The following is a 16,543-nucleotide window of genomic DNA, read 5'->3' on the forward strand; positions in this document are numbered from 1 at the left end:
ATGAATTGTCCTGGGAATCTTCTCTACAATCCCCATTCAGAACAGTGCGATTGGCCAGATGCAGTTACCTGTGGCGACAGGGTGATCCCAGATGGCAACGAATCGGGAGGAGGTGACGGAAACGGCAATGGCAACGGAAACGGTAATGGTGATGGAGGCGCTGGTGGTGGAGGAGGTGGTGGAGGTGGCGGCGGAGGCGGCGGAGGCGGCGGAGGCGGCGGCGGAGGCAGTGGCGGAAACAACGGCACTTGCAATTGTAATCCAGGAGAAGCACCCTCTATCTGCAGTGGGCCAGGGTCGAACGGAGTCTTAATTGCTCACGAAAATTGCAATCAGTTTTACAAATGTTTCAACGGAGCACCAGTTGCCATGAGTTGTCCTGGCGATCTGCTCTACAACCCCTATTTGGAACGATGCGACTGGCCAAATGCAGTTAACTGTGGAGACAGAGTAATCCCAGAAGACTGCGAAACTGAAGGTGGTGGCAATGGAAATGGTGATGGTAATGGCAATGGCAACGGTGACGGAGGCTCCGGTGGTGGAGGCGGTGGTGGAAACGATGGCACTTGCAATTGTAATCCAGGAGAAGCACCCTCTATCTGCAGTAGACCAGGGTCGAACGGAGTCTTAATAGCTCACGAAAATTGTAATCAGTTTTACAAATGTTACAACGGAGCACCAGTTGCCATGAATTGTCCTGGGAATCTTCTCTACAATCCCCATTCAGAACAGTGCGATTGGCCAGATGCAGTTACCTGTGGCGATAGGGTGATCCCAGATGGAAACGAATCGGGAGGAGGTGACGGAAACGGCAACGGCAACGGAAACGGTAATGGTGATGGAGGCGCTGGTGGTGGAGGAGGTGGTGGAGGTGGCGGCGGAGGCGGCGGAGGCGGCGGCGGAGGCGGCGGCGGAGGCAGTGGCGGAAACAACGGCACTTGCAATTGTAATCCAGGAGAAGCACCCTCTATCTGCAGTGGGCCAGGGTCGAACGGAGTCTTAATTGCTCACGAAAATTGCAATCAGTTTTACAAATGTTTCAACGGAGCACCAGTTGCCATGAGTTGTCCTGGCGATCTGCTCTACAACCCCTATTTGGAACGATGCGACTGGCCAAATGCAGTTAACTGTGGAGACAGAGTAATCCCAGAAGACTGCGAAACTGAAGGTGGTGGCAATGGAAATGGTAATGGCAATGGCAACGGTGACGCAGGCGCCGGTGGTGGAGGCGGTGGTGGAAACGATGGCACTTGCAATTGTAATCCAGGAGAAGCACCCTCTATCTGCAGTGGACCAGGGTCGAACGGAGTCTTAATAGCTCACGAAAATTGTAATCAGTTTTACAAATGTTACAACGGAGTACCAGTTGCCATGAATTGTCCTGGGAATCTTCTCTACAATCCCCATTCAGAACAGTGCGATTGGCCACATGCAGTTACCTGTGGCGACAGGGTGATCCCAGATGGCAACGAATCGGGAGGAGGTGACGGAAACGGCAACGGCAACGGAAACGGTAATGGTGATGGAGGCGCTGGTGGCGGAGGAGGTAGTGGAGGTGGTGGCGGAGGCAGTGGCGGAAACAACGGCACTTGCAATTGTAATCCAGGAGAAGCACCCTCTATCTGCAGTGGGCCAGGGTCGAACGGAGTCTTAATTGCTCACGAAAATTGCAATCAGTTTTACAAATGTTTCAACGGAGCACCAGTTGCCATGAGTTGTCCTGGCGATCTGCTCTACAATCCCTATTTGGAACGATGCGACTGGCCAAATGCAGTTAACTGTGGAGACAGAGTAATCCCAGAAGACTGCGAAACTGAAGGTGGTGGCAATGGAAATGGTGATGGTAATGGCAATGGCAACGGTGACGCAGGCGCCGGTGGTGGAGGCGGTGGTGGAAACGATGGCACTTGCAATTGTAATCCAGGAGAAGCACCCTCTATCTGCAGTGGACCAGGGTCGAACGGAGTCTTAATAGCTCACGAAAATTGTAATCAGTTTTACAAATGTTACAACGGAGCACCAGTTGCCATGAATTGTCCTGGGAATCTTCTCTACAATCCCCATTCAGAACAGTGCGATTGGCCAGATGCAGTTACCTGTGGCGACAGGGTGATCCCAGATGGCAACGAATCGGGAGGAGGTGACGGAAACGGTAATGGTGATGGAGGCGCAGGTGGTGGAGGTGGCGGCGGAGGCAGTGGTGGAAACAACGGCACTTGCAATTGTAATCCAGGAGAAGCACCCTCTATCTGCAGTGGGCCAGGGTCGAACGGAGTCTTAATTGCTCACGAAAATTGCAATCAGTTTTACAAATGTTTCAACGGAGCACCAGTTGCCATGAGTTGCCCTGGCGATCTGCTCTACAACCCCTATTTGGAACGATGCGATTGGCCAAATGCAGTTAACTGTGGAGAAAGAGTAATCCCAGAAGACTGCGAAACTGAAGGAGGTGGCAATGGAAATGGTAATGGTAATGACAATGGCAACGGTGACACAGGCGCCGGTGGTGGCGGCAGTGGCGGAAACAACGGCACTTGCAATTGTAATCCAGGAGAAGCACCCTCTATCTGCAGTGGGCCAGGGTCGAACGGAGTATTAATTGCTCACGAAAATTGCAACCAATTTTATAAATGTTTTAACGGCATTCCTACGATACAATCTTGTCCATCTAACCTTTTGTATAACCCTCAATCTGAACAATGTGATTGGCCTAATTATGTCGTTTGCGGCGATAGGATAAACCCAATTGAGGACAACAATGACAATGACAATACCGATGGTGAAAACATTCCAATAGAAGTTATTGAAATTTGTGCTTCAGATTTATCTGATTCAGTTTACATTGCACATCAAAATTGCAATCAATTTTATGTTTGTATTCAAAAGAAACCTGTAGTTCTAACTTGTCCTGCAAATCTATTTTATGATCCCAAAACAAACCAGTGCGATTGGTCTTACAATGTAGATTGTGGAATTCGCAGCCATTAAGAGAACTCCTATGAAATATATGTACTGGATATGAATACGATTCTGTTTTATAGATCTCATAATTGTGAATAAAGCAGACGAAGAAAAAGGTGTTTTTATTGTAAACTATGCTTTAAGCTTTTTTTTTATATATCTAGAATTTTAAGAATTCAATGCTTTTATAATTAATATTTATTAATTTTCAAATAAAAGTCTAACATTAAGAATTAATTGGTACTTTTTATTTTATTATACCCATATTAGCAATATTTTACAATTATAATATATTTTACATGTATCTATTTGGGGATTTACCTTTATGAAATAGGCGATAGTTTCTTAATAGGATTTACTATCCTTTTCTGCCACTCCGCTACTTTAAATAGTTCTTTATGGTCAGATCTATTTATTTTTATGAACAAAATCTTTAAAAGCAAGTTCAATTCAACTCGCAAAAAAAAGACATCAAGTGGTAATACCGCGTTTCATCTGAAGAGTGCATACTGGGGCTTAATCCTTTCCTTTTCTTTCTTTCCCTTCCCACTCTTTTCTTTTAAGGAAACGATGATAAGGAGAAGTGGATTTGATGAGTAGGAAGGTAGTGGAAAGGGGCAACATTATTTTCTGTGCGTCTCCTCCTCCATCTATTAAAGGAATGCAACTCATCTGCATTGGCAGATGTTGAAAAGCAGCGGTCGCTTCGCGATTTCGGCGAATCCAGTCGGTCGCTTACTCAATAGGCACCTTATAATATAAAAAAATACCACTTTGTTGTGTTCACTGTGTGCACTGTGGTGTGTTCGAATAAATCGATGAAAAAATTAATCCCTTTGTATGCAAGGCAAAGTAAATCTTCGAAACATGAATTTTAAAATTACTCTTAAGTCCAATAAAGGTCAAACAGCAAATACAAATCGGTATTGCATTTTCAATAAAAGCAGCTAATGAAAAGCAAAAGTTTAGTTATTTCTAATTTATAAATGTTTTTTGATTTTTTTTAAAACATTGACTTTAACAATCGCTTCAATTTTTTTAATATTACGAATATTGTCTGTGTCATCATTGGAGGTATCTTCTTCAGCCGTGTTTTCTTCGGAAGTAACATCTTTTGAAGAGTCGTTTTCATCGGAGGTATCTTCGTTAGAGACATCTTCGTTTGTATCACCTTCTTTAGAGGTATCTTCATTACTATCATTTTCGTCAGTATCATCTTCTTTAGAGGTATTATTACTATCATTTTCGTCAGTATCATCTTCTTTAGAGGTATCATTACTATCATTTTCGTCAGTATCATCTTCTTTAGAGGTATCATCACTATCATTTTCGTCACTGTCATCTTCCTTAGTGACATCTTCCTCAGTATTGTTTTCGTTAGTGTCATTTTCTTTCGAGTCTTCCTCAGAGTCATTTTCAATTGTTACATCTTCTGATGAATTAATTTCTTGACTACTCTGTGAACTTGAATCTTCCTTGCTGTCATTTTCATGACTATCATCTTCTTTAGAGATATCTTCTTTACTAACATCTTCATCACTATCATTTTCTTTTGAAGTAACTTCAAGTGAATTATCTTCTCTGGATGGATTACTTTCAGAACTATCAATTTCCGAACTCGAATCTTCGTTGGAAGTAGTACAGCCTTCCGGTTTTGGCCAACCGCATATCTGTAATATTAGACATAACGAATTACATAAGGTCTCACAATTTTATTACACAAGCGACGTAAACACATTAACATAATTGCAATTTTTTCAGTAAATATTTACATAGATTATAAGCTAACGTTACAGCATCACTTTTATAACAAAAGTAGTTAAAGACTAACTAAAAAAGGGAAAATAAAGATTTTATAAGAGGCCATAGTAGGAAAATAAAATACGAAACATAGTAGGCACAGAGTCTAAAACCCAGTTATCTTCAGGGACTCTTTTTTAAATAGGAAAATACTTTAAGGTACAGTTGTTTTAGGAAGCAAAACCTTTTGTGTTATTATCAAGACTTGAAAATCTTATCTAGTTTACGTTCACGTTGTTTTCTTATCTACGGTGTTATCTTTACATCAGTCTCGGCATTTTCTACAGATAAAATAAAGGCAGATTTTTATAAGAGAAATCGAATTATGTCTATAATGAAGTTCGTAATTATTTCTTCATCTGTGTCAGAAGCTGGTTGTTGTGGATATCTTAGCGAAAGTTTAGTGATGTTTAAGGTATTGATGATGTTCGTACTGGCCACTAATAAATAATGTTGCAATTAAATGTATAAAAGATAAGTGAAACAAATGAGACTCTCGAAGGAAATTAAATGAATCACACCAAATATATAGAGTCGTTACACAACATTCTTGTAACAATATTTAAAGTTACATCGCTTTCAACAATAGAAATTTACTGTTCGCATGAGTTAATATTTGTCATTGTGATGTAATTCGAAAATATTTTATAGCAGTATCACAAAATTATTTATGATAATAGTTTTACATTCTCAAATATGATTTTTAAAAAGTTAATTTATACGCACTTTTGTATAAGAACTGAAAACGTTGCATTTGAAACATGTTCATGTGTATAAAGAAGTCACGTCTATGTTTTAAGCAAATTCGTGTTAATAACAAAATTAAATTTTACTAACCTGCTGCTTAAAATCAAAATGTAACGAACCAGGACAACTTCGTTTTAATTTTCTTCCCGATATGCAAGTATAGAATAGGTTACAATCATTTTCATGCGGCAAAAGCCAGTGTAAAGAGTAATTTCTCGGACAACCATTTTCTAAGAATAGTGATCCTTGTTCTTCATCGGATTCATCATTTGGACAATCAACATTAGCTTTCCAATCGCATTCCAAAGTTTCGAGGTTAAAATACAATCCGGCAGGACATGACATTTCGATTGGTTGCCCAAAAACACATCTGTAAAACTTCTGACAATCTTCATGTTGTAAAAACACATTCTCACTCCATGCTTCTGGTCCTGGACATGAATTAACAGCGTATGCCACACTTATAGACAAAATCAATATCGCCAACTCTCCTATACCTGGAAATTATTCGAAAGTATTGTTTATTTGATATCTCACTTAATAATAACACACTTTGTACAAAATACACAGTACCTGCCATCATTTAAAAAACGTCGGTGCAACGACACACTATGTTAATACTAATTTATATTTGAAAAACACATTGAATCGATTCTACGATTATTCTTTGCGAACATCATTTGTTTTTATCATTTATCAGTAATTGGTAAATAATAATCTTGATTAAAACTATACAATTATTGATTGAAAAATTTTGATTTACAATTTGTACGTAATGATAATAGGCCTGAATTTTTAAAACAGCAAAGCAACAGGATTCATATAAAAATGTTAATGTTTGTGTAAACCTATAACTGCAGAAGAATATTTCGCATCTTTCAACAAATTGTTATTTTTTTATTCTGAATTATAAATTTCGTAAAAAAACCCTATACATATACTTCGATGTCTAGCCCTCTACTCTGAAAGTAATTTTTGTCATATTTGTACTAGCATAGAGTTACGTTGGCATGGTAATGGTACAAGAAATATTGATAAATGTACAAAAATCTGCTAATATTTAATTAAAAGAAAGTTAGAAAAATGTACGCTGTAATACTCTGAGTGCGCTGATTTCATTGCCTCAGTTTCATACTCCTTTTTCTTCTCCATTTAAATTTAACATTTTATTTTTAAATATAAATATATAAACTTTGTCCTTCGACACTTAAAACTTGTTTCGAACTCATGGAGTCCCTAAAACGCTTGAAAATAAAGAGTAAGAGCTTGACCATAATATTATTTGCATTGGAAGTGCATCACAATGAATATATAACTCTAACAGAAATACGAAAAATTAAAATTGTCAGTTCCAAACATTTTTGAAGTTCGTTATGGAATCGCTTCGCAGCGAATGCACTTTGTCAAAATCCGAATCCACTCCGGAATCCCGGAAACAATCGGAATCCTGTCCGATTGTTAAAGAAATAGGAGGCGGAACAAAAGGGATTGATTACCAGATATTGTTAAAAAAAAATGGTTTCTGAATAAATATTTATTGATTCTTTTCAATGCCAAATCAGTTTACAATTACATACTAAATAAAGCACTGAATCCGAACACGCTAAGCTTGTAAAAATAACTTAAGCGGCAACAGTTGTAGGAGGTGGTGTAGCGTCTGTGGTGGTAGAGGTGGTTCCTGTCGCTGTGCAGTTAGCGAATTGAGCCCAGTCGCAAACCTGCAAATATAATGACGTATTAAAACAAGCATTTTTCAATTTATAGACAGAAAAATGATACATTTCTCATCGTTACTATATCATATTTGTTATTTAAATCGATGTATTCAAAATTTCAAGTGAAAGAATCAACGATTATGAAATTTTAATAATATGACAAGACATTGGTGAAAGTGCTTTATAAATATAACTCACCTGTAAATTTTTATTGAAGTGTAAACCATGAGGACAACTCCTTTGAACTTTAGTACCCCAAACACAATAGTAAAAGGCAGAACAATCTTCTTCATCAGGAACGAGCCAATGAATGACTGGGTCTACGGGACATCCATTTTCAAGCAATTCTATTTCATTAGATTCTTCACTGTCTCCGCTAGCTTCTCCTTCAGGCTTAGCCTCGGTTACTTCAGTTACAAGGATAGCTCTTTCAGTGGGCATTCTTCTCTCAGCACAATCGACGTTCAGGGTCCAGTCACAGAAACGGAATACAGAGTTGAACAAGAGTCCCTCAGGGCATATCATCTCGACTGGTTCCCCTTGAACACATTTGTAGAATTTGTTGCAATCCTCATGGGCTACTAATCTATCCACTTCGTAATTAGCGTCCTGTTCCTTAGGACATAATGCACCATCCTCGGCCACCACTGCCGTCACAAGTAAAATCACTGCAAGTACTGTAACAAAATCAACAGATTAACTTATATTTGTATAATTCAAATAAAATATCGCTGATTTAATTAAATTATTGCTAACCTCTCATTGTGTATGATTCCTGAAGTTGTGAAGATAGGGACACTAAGGACTGTGTATTTTATATACTCAACTCTAATCTGGTACTAGGAAAAGACATTATGTGAAATTATTATCTTTAAGTTCAGTTAATTGAAACGCAACAATCCAGATAATGTTAATGGCTAATGGCACTGTCATAAGACCTAGTAATACATATGTTTACTTAAGAGCATCATATTTGTCTTGATTACAATCGTTGTCTTTGCAAACTTATATGACGACCACATATTTGTTCAGTACAGCATTTATCTTCCATATGTATTTGCATTTGCCTTATACTTTCTTTTTTTTTAATATAGAAAAAATACAAAACAAATAAAATATCTATTAGACCGCAGTACTAAAAACCTACAGGGTTTAAATGTACCTGTCCATTTTATATATGATTATACATGATTAAAGACTCAGTATGAACTAAGTTCGCCATCACTTTTGTCAGCTTTTTCTTCTTATGTCTTACTGGCTTTATTTAAGTCGCTAATATAATCTTAATTTTTTACGTCATCATAATTAACTACGTATAACATTTAGAAACAAAAATCTTCCCAGTCTTGAATTCTTTTCCTTATAGGTACAGACGTACTGGTTTGTTCTTCTTGTTATGACCATCCCAGCTTTGAGTTCCAAATACTTAAACCTAAATTACAAGACGTGCCTACGATGATACTTATGAAAATACTAGCTGTAGCCTTTGACTCCGTCCTCGTGGAATTAAAAAACCTTATAAGTAGCCCTTGTGTTATTCCAGACTATGTTCTACATCTATGCCAAATTTTAGCGAGATTCGTTGAGCCGTTCCGAAGATACTTTCAAACAAACATCCATCCATTTCTAGATTGTAAGTGCGATGCGACAAGTTATTGCAAGAAACAATTTTTTTGGAAGATCTGTTGCAAAATATTCAGAATATATGAGTAAGTTCACCAAAATTGTGATCGAAGTTGGGATATTATTTTATCCAAGCAAAAATAGAATATTTTCCATTTTCATTGTTGATAATTACAATTTTTTTTTATTCATTTTATTTACAAATTATAAAATAAGTTGTAAGAATTTCCTACAATACATTCGATTTTACTTAACCCTATCTTCCTTATCTATTGCGAATCAATTTACTAGATTAATATACCTAGTACAAAGAGATAACACGTTACTGATAGCTTTAGTCATCAAAATCATTGTCATACTTAATGGTATCCAAGGTCTCAAGGTCAGTTTTTCCTTCAAATTATAACGCGGATAGTTTCAAGACAAGGTTAGTAGAATATGGAATAATTTTTAGACATGATTAGTTAGAATCCTTTGGCGCGAATGGCCCGCTTTCATTACCAAGTCTAATGACAGAATGATTAGTGAGGGGACATAAACGTCGACATTTCAGTAAGGCTAGTGTTGCGCCAGTACACCGGCACGGTGTCGGATTTTCTTCCTAACAGTATGGATGTTAGTTAGCATCTAACTTCTTACTAATATTATAAATTTGCATGTTTGTTTGTAGGTATCTCAAGAACTTCTGCATGGAACTCGATGAAATTTGGCATGTAGAACATAACCTGGAAGAACGCATAGGCTAATAATTAAGTTTTTTTTTTTTATTCCGAGCGGACGGAGCCGCGGATGATAGCTCGTGTAACTATAAAAATGTATTGAATGAAATTTGGAACAGAGATATGGATTAGTTTGTCACAGAATATAGGCTGGTCAGTTCGTATGAATTAAGTAAAAATTACATTAAATTCGCATACAGCGTTCGAGTATGGGTACTGTCATTAATTTACAAATCTTGCTTCTTACTATCGTAAGTATTAATGTGGAAGGTTAGATCGATGGATGGATGTTTTTTAGAAGATATCTTCAGAACAGCTTAACGGATTTTGCTGAAATTTGGCATTAATGTAGAAAATAACCTGGAAGAACACATAGGCTAGTAATTCAGTTTTTTTATAATCCGTGCCGACGGAGATGCGGGCAAAGGCTAGTTTATATTAATCACAGTTCAAAGATTATTTCCAGGATAATGTTGCTTCTTTTAATCATTTGTTTCGCTTTATCTTTTGTTTTCTTATCTGTGTCGTAGTACAAAATGATATTGAAACTTCAAGTCAATTAATTAATATGCACAAGATATGTTTGTAGATATGATTCTTTTAAAAATGAACAAATTTACTTTTAATCAAGCTAAACTATACTTTGGGGATATTGAATGAAACTAAACTCTAAGACAGCAGAGAAAACATTTTATAATACTACATTTTCGAATGTCCTGTTGGAAGTCCAATTCCCTTCTTTCCTATCATCAGCTCACTATACGTCCCCACTCAGGGCCTCGGAGCCTACCCTAAGTTGGGGGTGACTAGGCTATAGTTAACCATTCTGACCCAGTGCTGCCTTCTTTCCTTTGTTTGTCTCATATTCTCTTTCATTTTTTATTACCCCCTCTGTTTGCTAAAGGTCTACTACGCAATACAATGTTATAGAGGTTCGTTTACGGATTAGTCGTCGATATTTTTTCTGTGGTCGCCAAAACCAGTCGCTCACAACCTGATCATCAAGATCGAAGACAAATCGCTGCGATTTTCAGGATGCTAGAGTTAATCTATACAATTGACATGTAGTCGGTATAGTAGCGTAACTATTGAGTGTAAAGTGCAAATTTTAGCTTAATTTTTAGTTAATTGAATATTGTTGGGATTGGAGAGTGTGTGAAACTAAAATACTAAAAATCTGTGATCTACAGTAGTAATTTTAATTTCGTTTGCATTAGTTTTTATTTTAATAACCGATTTATTATATTTTCCAATTTTTTATGCACTGCGAATTTTTCTTTCTTTTGTTTTCATAAAGCGCAACCAGCAGCTCTCGGCCAGTCACATACCTGAGAAAAAGCAAAATCATTTTTAAAAATTAACATAAATATTAAATCCATATCAATTGTGGCACTTTCGTTGAAAGTCTTTAAGTGTAATTTTTAATTTGTCTCGGTAATTTGTTTAAAAACTATTTTGTCCATTGTAAAATTTGATAAACAGTTAAATACAGACTTAACTGACAACAGCAGCATGAATTATTTAAATATCGTTAACAAACCCCAATAAAAAAAACCTTCTGCATAGTGTTAGGAAGAAAATCCGACACCTTGCCGATGTACTGGCGCAGCACTAGCCTTACTAAAATGTCGATGTTTATGACCCCTCACTAATTATTCTGACACTTGACTTTGTAACGAAAGCGCCCCTTTCGCGCCAAAGGACTCTGAGTAATAATGTCTAAAAATAGATTTAAATTTTACACTAACCTGATATTTCCTATTAAAATGTAGGAATGGTGGACATTGCCTTTTAACTTTAATACTCATAAAACAAGTGTAGAATTGATTACAATTATCCTCATGAGGTAACAACCAACGTATCAATGGATTCATAGGACATCCATTCTCAAAGAAATCTAAATCCGTATTAACAATTTCGTTATCACTATCAACGTCAATGTCTTCATTTTCTACATCATCTATTTCCAATTCAGCATCGTTTGTTATTATATCATCTCTTTGATCTTCTGGGGTACGACGTCCATTACAGTTAACTTTATGTTTCCAATCACATTGTAAATAATTTATATTAAAATAAAGACCTTTAGGACATAACACCTCTAAAGGTTTTCCGTTGTAATTCTTGTAAAACTTATTACAATCTTCGTGTGCTAATACCAATTCAATTTTCCAATCCGTTTCAGATATGTTTAGATTTTGTTGATCAATAACAACACTTTGGATTATTGGAATAATAATTATGATTAAGAAAACTGTAACAATTAATCATATTAATTAAAAACCGTGGATATTCTTTCGATTAATTAAAATAATGAAAATTTACCTTCCATGCTCTCAACTCGTTTCACTAATATCTTTAATGTTATATTATTTTTGACATTGGAACATAACCTAAATCAATTTGAGTTAATGCAATCTTTGTGTTAATAGAAAAATGTATTCGTTATCAATACAATTACATGTTACAAAGAATTTATAATAGCGTTGTTAGCAAAAGTGAAATACACTATTATTTCTGTCTTTTCCATGTTTATAATCATAAAATTATAACTAACTAACTGTTGCCCACGACTCTGTTCTCGCGCAATTAAAATAAAACTTAATTAGTAGCCTATGTGTTCTTCCAGACTATGTTCTATATGTATGCAAAATTTCATCGAGATCCGTTTAAACGTTTTGCAGATACCTTCAAACAAACATCCATTCATCCATCAAATTTTATATTATTAGTTGGATGAGTAGTCATAAGACTAAACGTAAAAACTCTATGACATTTCTTTTCAGACAAAAGACGATAGCCAGAAATAAACCTAACATATCTGTTATTAGAATTATGACATTTTGATGTTTTTGTGCAATTTTTTAAGACGGAAACTCAATTAAAGTGATTTTTTAATTTAATTAGTTTAGTTTATTATTTGATTTAGTTCATTTGAATTGATTGATTGACTTATTTTAAAAACACACTTTTGTTCACAGGTCTCCTTGAAGTCCTCTGTCTATCTTCTTACTGCAGTTAGTAAGTATAACTTGAAATATAGCTTACATACAGACGTACATTTTAATTATAAATATCAAGCTATTCTAATTACCAATGTTAAGATATAAATTTATCATTATACATTAATATTTAATTCATTATTTATGTTCATTTAATACCTTATATACTACGGATTGTATATAAAAGGTCATTTCGCTCACATTCGATCGATTTCTTTACATTTATTATTTTAGAAAAAGTTTAGCTATCGCCCGCGGCTCCGTCCGTATCTTCTTATATATATAGCCACTTTATTTAAAGAATTATTAAAGAGTAGATTAAAGTAAAATATCAGTTAAGTGCGATTATCCTTAGTATGAGAAACTTATACTGAGGGAGGGTCTCCCTTATTGAATAATTAATGATTCTGAGTGTAGCACTTAGTAAGCTTAAAAGAAATTACAATACTTTGATAATAAATATTTATTAAATAAATAAAACTTATCCTATAAAATCGGAATTATACATATTATTCAAATATAAGAAGGCTTCTTTATATAAAAATAATTTAACTATAGTTAATTAAGTTTAACTATAACAATAAACGCAATTACTTATTACATTAGTAGTTAAATAAAAACACAATTTTCAATAGAAATAAATTAATCTCTTAATTCCATGCACTCTACATTTCTTGGCAAATCGCATATCTGAAAAAAAATGTTATTAATTAATACACCACAATACCATGATGAAACAAAACCAGTTCAACTTACAATTGTAAGAAAACAAATAGAAAATAATAGCTAAAGAATTGAATTGAATATTTGATAAAAAATGAAGCAATAAAGGGGAGAATATATAAATAGAAATCGGCTGAATTTATAGGAGTTATAAGGCTAAAGTCCCAATATTAGGGTTATGTTAAATTACTTTATAAAAAGCCTACATACCTGCAATTCCCGGTTAAAATGCAACCAAAAAGGACAACTTTTGACCTCTCTTTCACCTTGGACGCAATAGTAAAACAAATTACAGAAAGTCTCATGAGGCAGCAACCAATGGACCTCAGGATCAACCGGACATCCATTCGGTAGAAACTCAATAACTGGAAGATCAGGCGTTTCAGTCTGGATTTCCTCTGAGATGCTTTCTTCCCCACTTGTATCAGCTTCAGTTTCTTTGATATCTTCTGTAATTTCTTCATCTTTGATAGTACTTTGTATTGGTATCACCTCCTCAGGTTTCGTCTCATTAGGTACAATCCTAAATCCACAATCGACGTTCCCCCTCCAATCGCAAATTCCCTCAATAACGTTGAAATAAAGTCCATCTGGGCATGACATCTCGACAGGCTCCCCGTGTGTGCATTGAATAAATTTGTTGCATTTCCAATGAGGTAATAATAATTCAATATTCCAATCGATTTCTTGTATTTTAGGACACAAATTGAAACCATTGCCTGCAGCGGCAACCGCCAGGAAGAAAACTGCTGTTATGACTGAAAAATAAACATATTTTAAGAATAACTTTATATATCTTTTTAGTAAAAATATTAGGAGTTGTTTTGAGACTTGATAATATGTTTCTTAGCTTTAGGTTTGTTATAGGGTCTGATTCCCGTCAATACTAGAATGCTGGGACTCGATCACTTGATCGTGCCCCAGCGAATCTATCGTCGAACATTTAAGCCCCAATAGTGTTATGAGACTATTGGGGCTTAAATACAGTCCAACCAGCATATGCTTGGACATCCCAAGGAGGAGATTTTTCTCCGCTATAAAGTCTATGTCACCCGAGTTTCTCGCTTATGAAAGTCGTTCGTCGGAAGCGGACAATAATTCCCTTATAGAGGTTTCTCACTTATCCAGGTTAAATTGCATTTTTAAATATTAATTTATTAAAAAAATATTGTTTGTACTTACATTGCATGTTTACTCGGAAGTTTTCAATTGCAATAGATACTGTGTAAGGGTTGAATGCAGTTTTATACCCCGTTTCTTAGTCACTTTCACTTCAGACGTTTAAACTTAAGTTATCGTTCATTTGATTAACAATCATGATAAAGTTATATGTTAATGACTTTGTTAATCGTTTGAGTTCACACAATTATCTTTGCTTTATGTCAGATAGTAGGGTGATGTTCTTTTGATTAGATGACGTGTATGTCATGATATGACACACCTCTTTCTCTATATTTTACCTATTTACGTTGGTGCATGAATATTTTAATATGTTAAGAATCTGTATATTAGAGGATGTTTGAAAGTAGCGCCAGTGATCGAGAAATTGAGGAGGAGGGGGAGGAGAATGCACGAGCATGAGTTGTGTTGGATTCTCCCTGAAGTAGCTTAGGCACATGCTTATAACGAAATAATACATACACATAAATCGGTTTATATACAGTCTTAAATTATTAGTACATTTGGTAACTCTTTGCCGCAAACTGAAGAAATACTTTCCATAATATATTCTAAGAATAAGGTAACAAACGCCAAAGATACTATTTGTACAAATGGAGCTCGGATAACTTTTAGTTAATTCATTCTAGTAACCATGGGTTTTGGAGATCAAAATCTCTGTATAAACATATCGTCATCCTTGTCATTATCTTCGTCAATACAGAGATAAAAATGTTTTAAATGGAGATATTAGTCTCAGAAACCACGGTAAGCTTTGTATTTAACTGGCATTACATTTAGCCATCTGCTTTAGTGAAAAAATGACATACAGAGTTTCCAGATTTACTGTTTTATTTTTTTATTTTCTTAAGGGTCGTCTATTAATCCTTTTTTAGATATTACGGTTTAAACAGATGACAAAGTTGTATTTTTTACCAGCCAGTACCAGATGGTGACCCCGTGAAAAATAATTTATCAGAGCTAAGTTCTAAGAAAGGATCTTAACTTATTTTTTAAAGGTCTGAAGTGAGGGGTTAACGTTTTTATGGATAGATGTTATCCCTTCAGTGAAAATACTTGAGAATGTACAAAAATATAGGGGTTTTTATTTATTGTCTGCTGCCTCCGACTTCGTCTGCTTGAAATACTGTCTTTTAGCTACAAGCTTTCAATATTCCAAACATACACACCAATTTTATTCATATGTATATAATATAATGAATTTTCTATACAAATTTTCAAGTGACCGCACACACAACTATGTCATATATACGTATATATATGACGTCATCAAATTATACTGTAATTTATATTATCGTATCTTAATATATAAAAACGGTAGGCCAACCGACCATCAATATTTTCAGTTTTTAATTTGCCGCGAAATTGAATAAGATATTAAACAAAGATGAAATGAAAACAGGTAAATTAGCTACACACATATTTTTTTAATTCATTTATTTTTAATCGTATAAAGATACAATAATTTTATACTAAAAAAAATAGTAAAACGACATCGCAACAAAACTGTAGCTACTTAAAAACACAGAGGTAACAATCTGTTTTTTTATATAATTTTTATTATGTTAAAGTGTTATATAATCTTTGAATGTTGCGCCTTTATACTTAATCTATGTCAACTTCTCTCTCTGCTATGTTCCTGACAAGAAGTGTTGCTCCGGTGCCTCTCTATAAATCCTTTATAATTCTGCATATAATAATAATAATAATACAATATAGCCCTTTATTCTGAAATTATTAAATATTATATAGTTACAGGTATTCATAAATTGTCCATAATCTCGTGAGCCTCTTGGCATAGGCCTCCTCTAAACATTTCCATTGTTGTCAGTTTTGTGCGACTCTCTACCAATATGGGCCGGCTGCCGTCTTTATATCATCCTCCCATCTCAAAGGTTGCCGATCTCTACTCCTTTTCCCATCTCTCCGATACCATTCTGTTACCGCCTTACACCATTTTGCATATAATAAAGTATAATTATCCACCACTGCAATTTTATTGCAACATATTAAACCAAAACAAAACACAGTAAGGTATAAAGAAAGTATTATAATAAATAATCAAATTCGTTTA

The 16,543-nt window shown here is 35.2% G+C and overlaps 4 protein-coding genes across 12 annotated transcripts in view; 1 reads left to right on the top strand and 3 right to left on the bottom strand.

Annotated features, from left to right (window-relative positions):
* The window catches only part of LOC106119437 (uncharacterized PE-PGRS family protein PE_PGRS54-like), a 7,146-nt gene extending 4,070 nt beyond the window's left edge, over positions 1-3,076 (top strand). For 3 of the 9 annotated variants that reach the window (XM_013314414.1, XM_013314413.1, XM_013314418.1), the window contains 3 exons: positions 176-196; positions 227-883; positions 917-3,076. In XM_013314414.1, coding sequence (XP_013169868.1) covers positions 176-196; positions 227-883; positions 917-2,988 — 2,750 coding nt within the window. In that variant the 3' untranslated portion in view covers positions 2,989-3,076. The other 6 variants (XM_013314416.1, XM_013314420.1, XM_013314415.1 and 3 more) reach the window with 6 other exon arrangements.
* Positions 3,077-3,926: 850 nt separating this feature from the next.
* On the bottom strand, positions 3,927-8,118 carry LOC106119271 (chondroitin proteoglycan 2-like). The gene is made up of 5 exons (XM_013314187.1): positions 7,980-8,118; positions 7,422-7,900; positions 7,133-7,226; positions 5,599-6,005; positions 3,927-4,631 (listed from the first exon to the last, which is right to left on the bottom strand). Exons 1-5 carry the CDS (start codon positions 7,984-7,986, stop codon positions 3,942-3,944), a joined length of 1,677 nt encoding a protein of 558 aa, XP_013169641.1. The 5' UTR covers positions 7,987-8,118; the 3' UTR covers positions 3,927-3,941.
* A 2,736-nt stretch (positions 8,119-10,854) lies between these two features.
* Positions 10,855-11,897, bottom strand: LOC106119272 (probable chitinase 3). Its single transcript, XM_013314188.1, has 3 exons — positions 11,891-11,897; positions 11,314-11,819; positions 10,855-10,893 (listed from the first exon to the last, which is right to left on the bottom strand). The coding sequence occupies exons 1-3, from the start codon at positions 11,895-11,897 to the stop codon at positions 10,855-10,857; spliced, it is 552 nt and encodes a 183-aa protein (XP_013169642.1).
* A 1,312-nt stretch (positions 11,898-13,209) lies between these two features.
* LOC106119273 (peritrophin-1-like) lies at positions 13,210-14,492 on the bottom strand. Its single transcript, XM_013314189.1, has 3 exons — positions 14,473-14,492; positions 13,501-14,048; positions 13,210-13,257 (listed from the first exon to the last, which is right to left on the bottom strand). Exons 1-3 carry the CDS (start codon positions 14,477-14,479, stop codon positions 13,210-13,212), a joined length of 603 nt encoding a protein of 200 aa, XP_013169643.1. The 5' UTR covers positions 14,480-14,492.
* Between the last annotated feature and the right edge of the window lie 2,051 nt (positions 14,493-16,543).

This window comes from Papilio xuthus, unplaced genomic scaffold (genome assembly GCF_000836235.2).
Source record: "Papilio xuthus unplaced genomic scaffold, Pxut_1.1 DF827461.1, whole genome shotgun sequence".
NCBI lineage: Eukaryota > Metazoa > Arthropoda > Insecta > Lepidoptera > Papilionidae > Papilio > Papilio xuthus.

Coding starts and splice junctions, on each gene's coding strand:
- LOC106119271 (XM_013314187.1), bottom strand. Junction 7,227..7,421: donor ACTTCAATAAAAATTTACAG/GTGAGTTATATT, acceptor TTATATTTGCAG/GTTTGCGACTGGGCTCAATT. Junction 4,632..5,598: donor ATTTTGATTTTAAGCAGCAG/GTTAGTAAAATT, acceptor CTAATATTACAG/ATATGCGGTTGGCCAAAACC.
- LOC106119272 (XM_013314188.1), bottom strand. Junction 10,894..11,313: donor ATTTTAATAGGAAATATCAG/GTTAGTGTAAAA, acceptor GCTTTTTCTCAG/GTATGTGACTGGCCGAGAGC.
- LOC106119273 (XM_013314189.1), bottom strand. Junction 13,258..13,500: donor ATTTTAACCGGGAATTGCAG/GTATGTAGGCTT, acceptor ATTTTTTTTCAG/ATATGCGATTTGCCAAGAAA.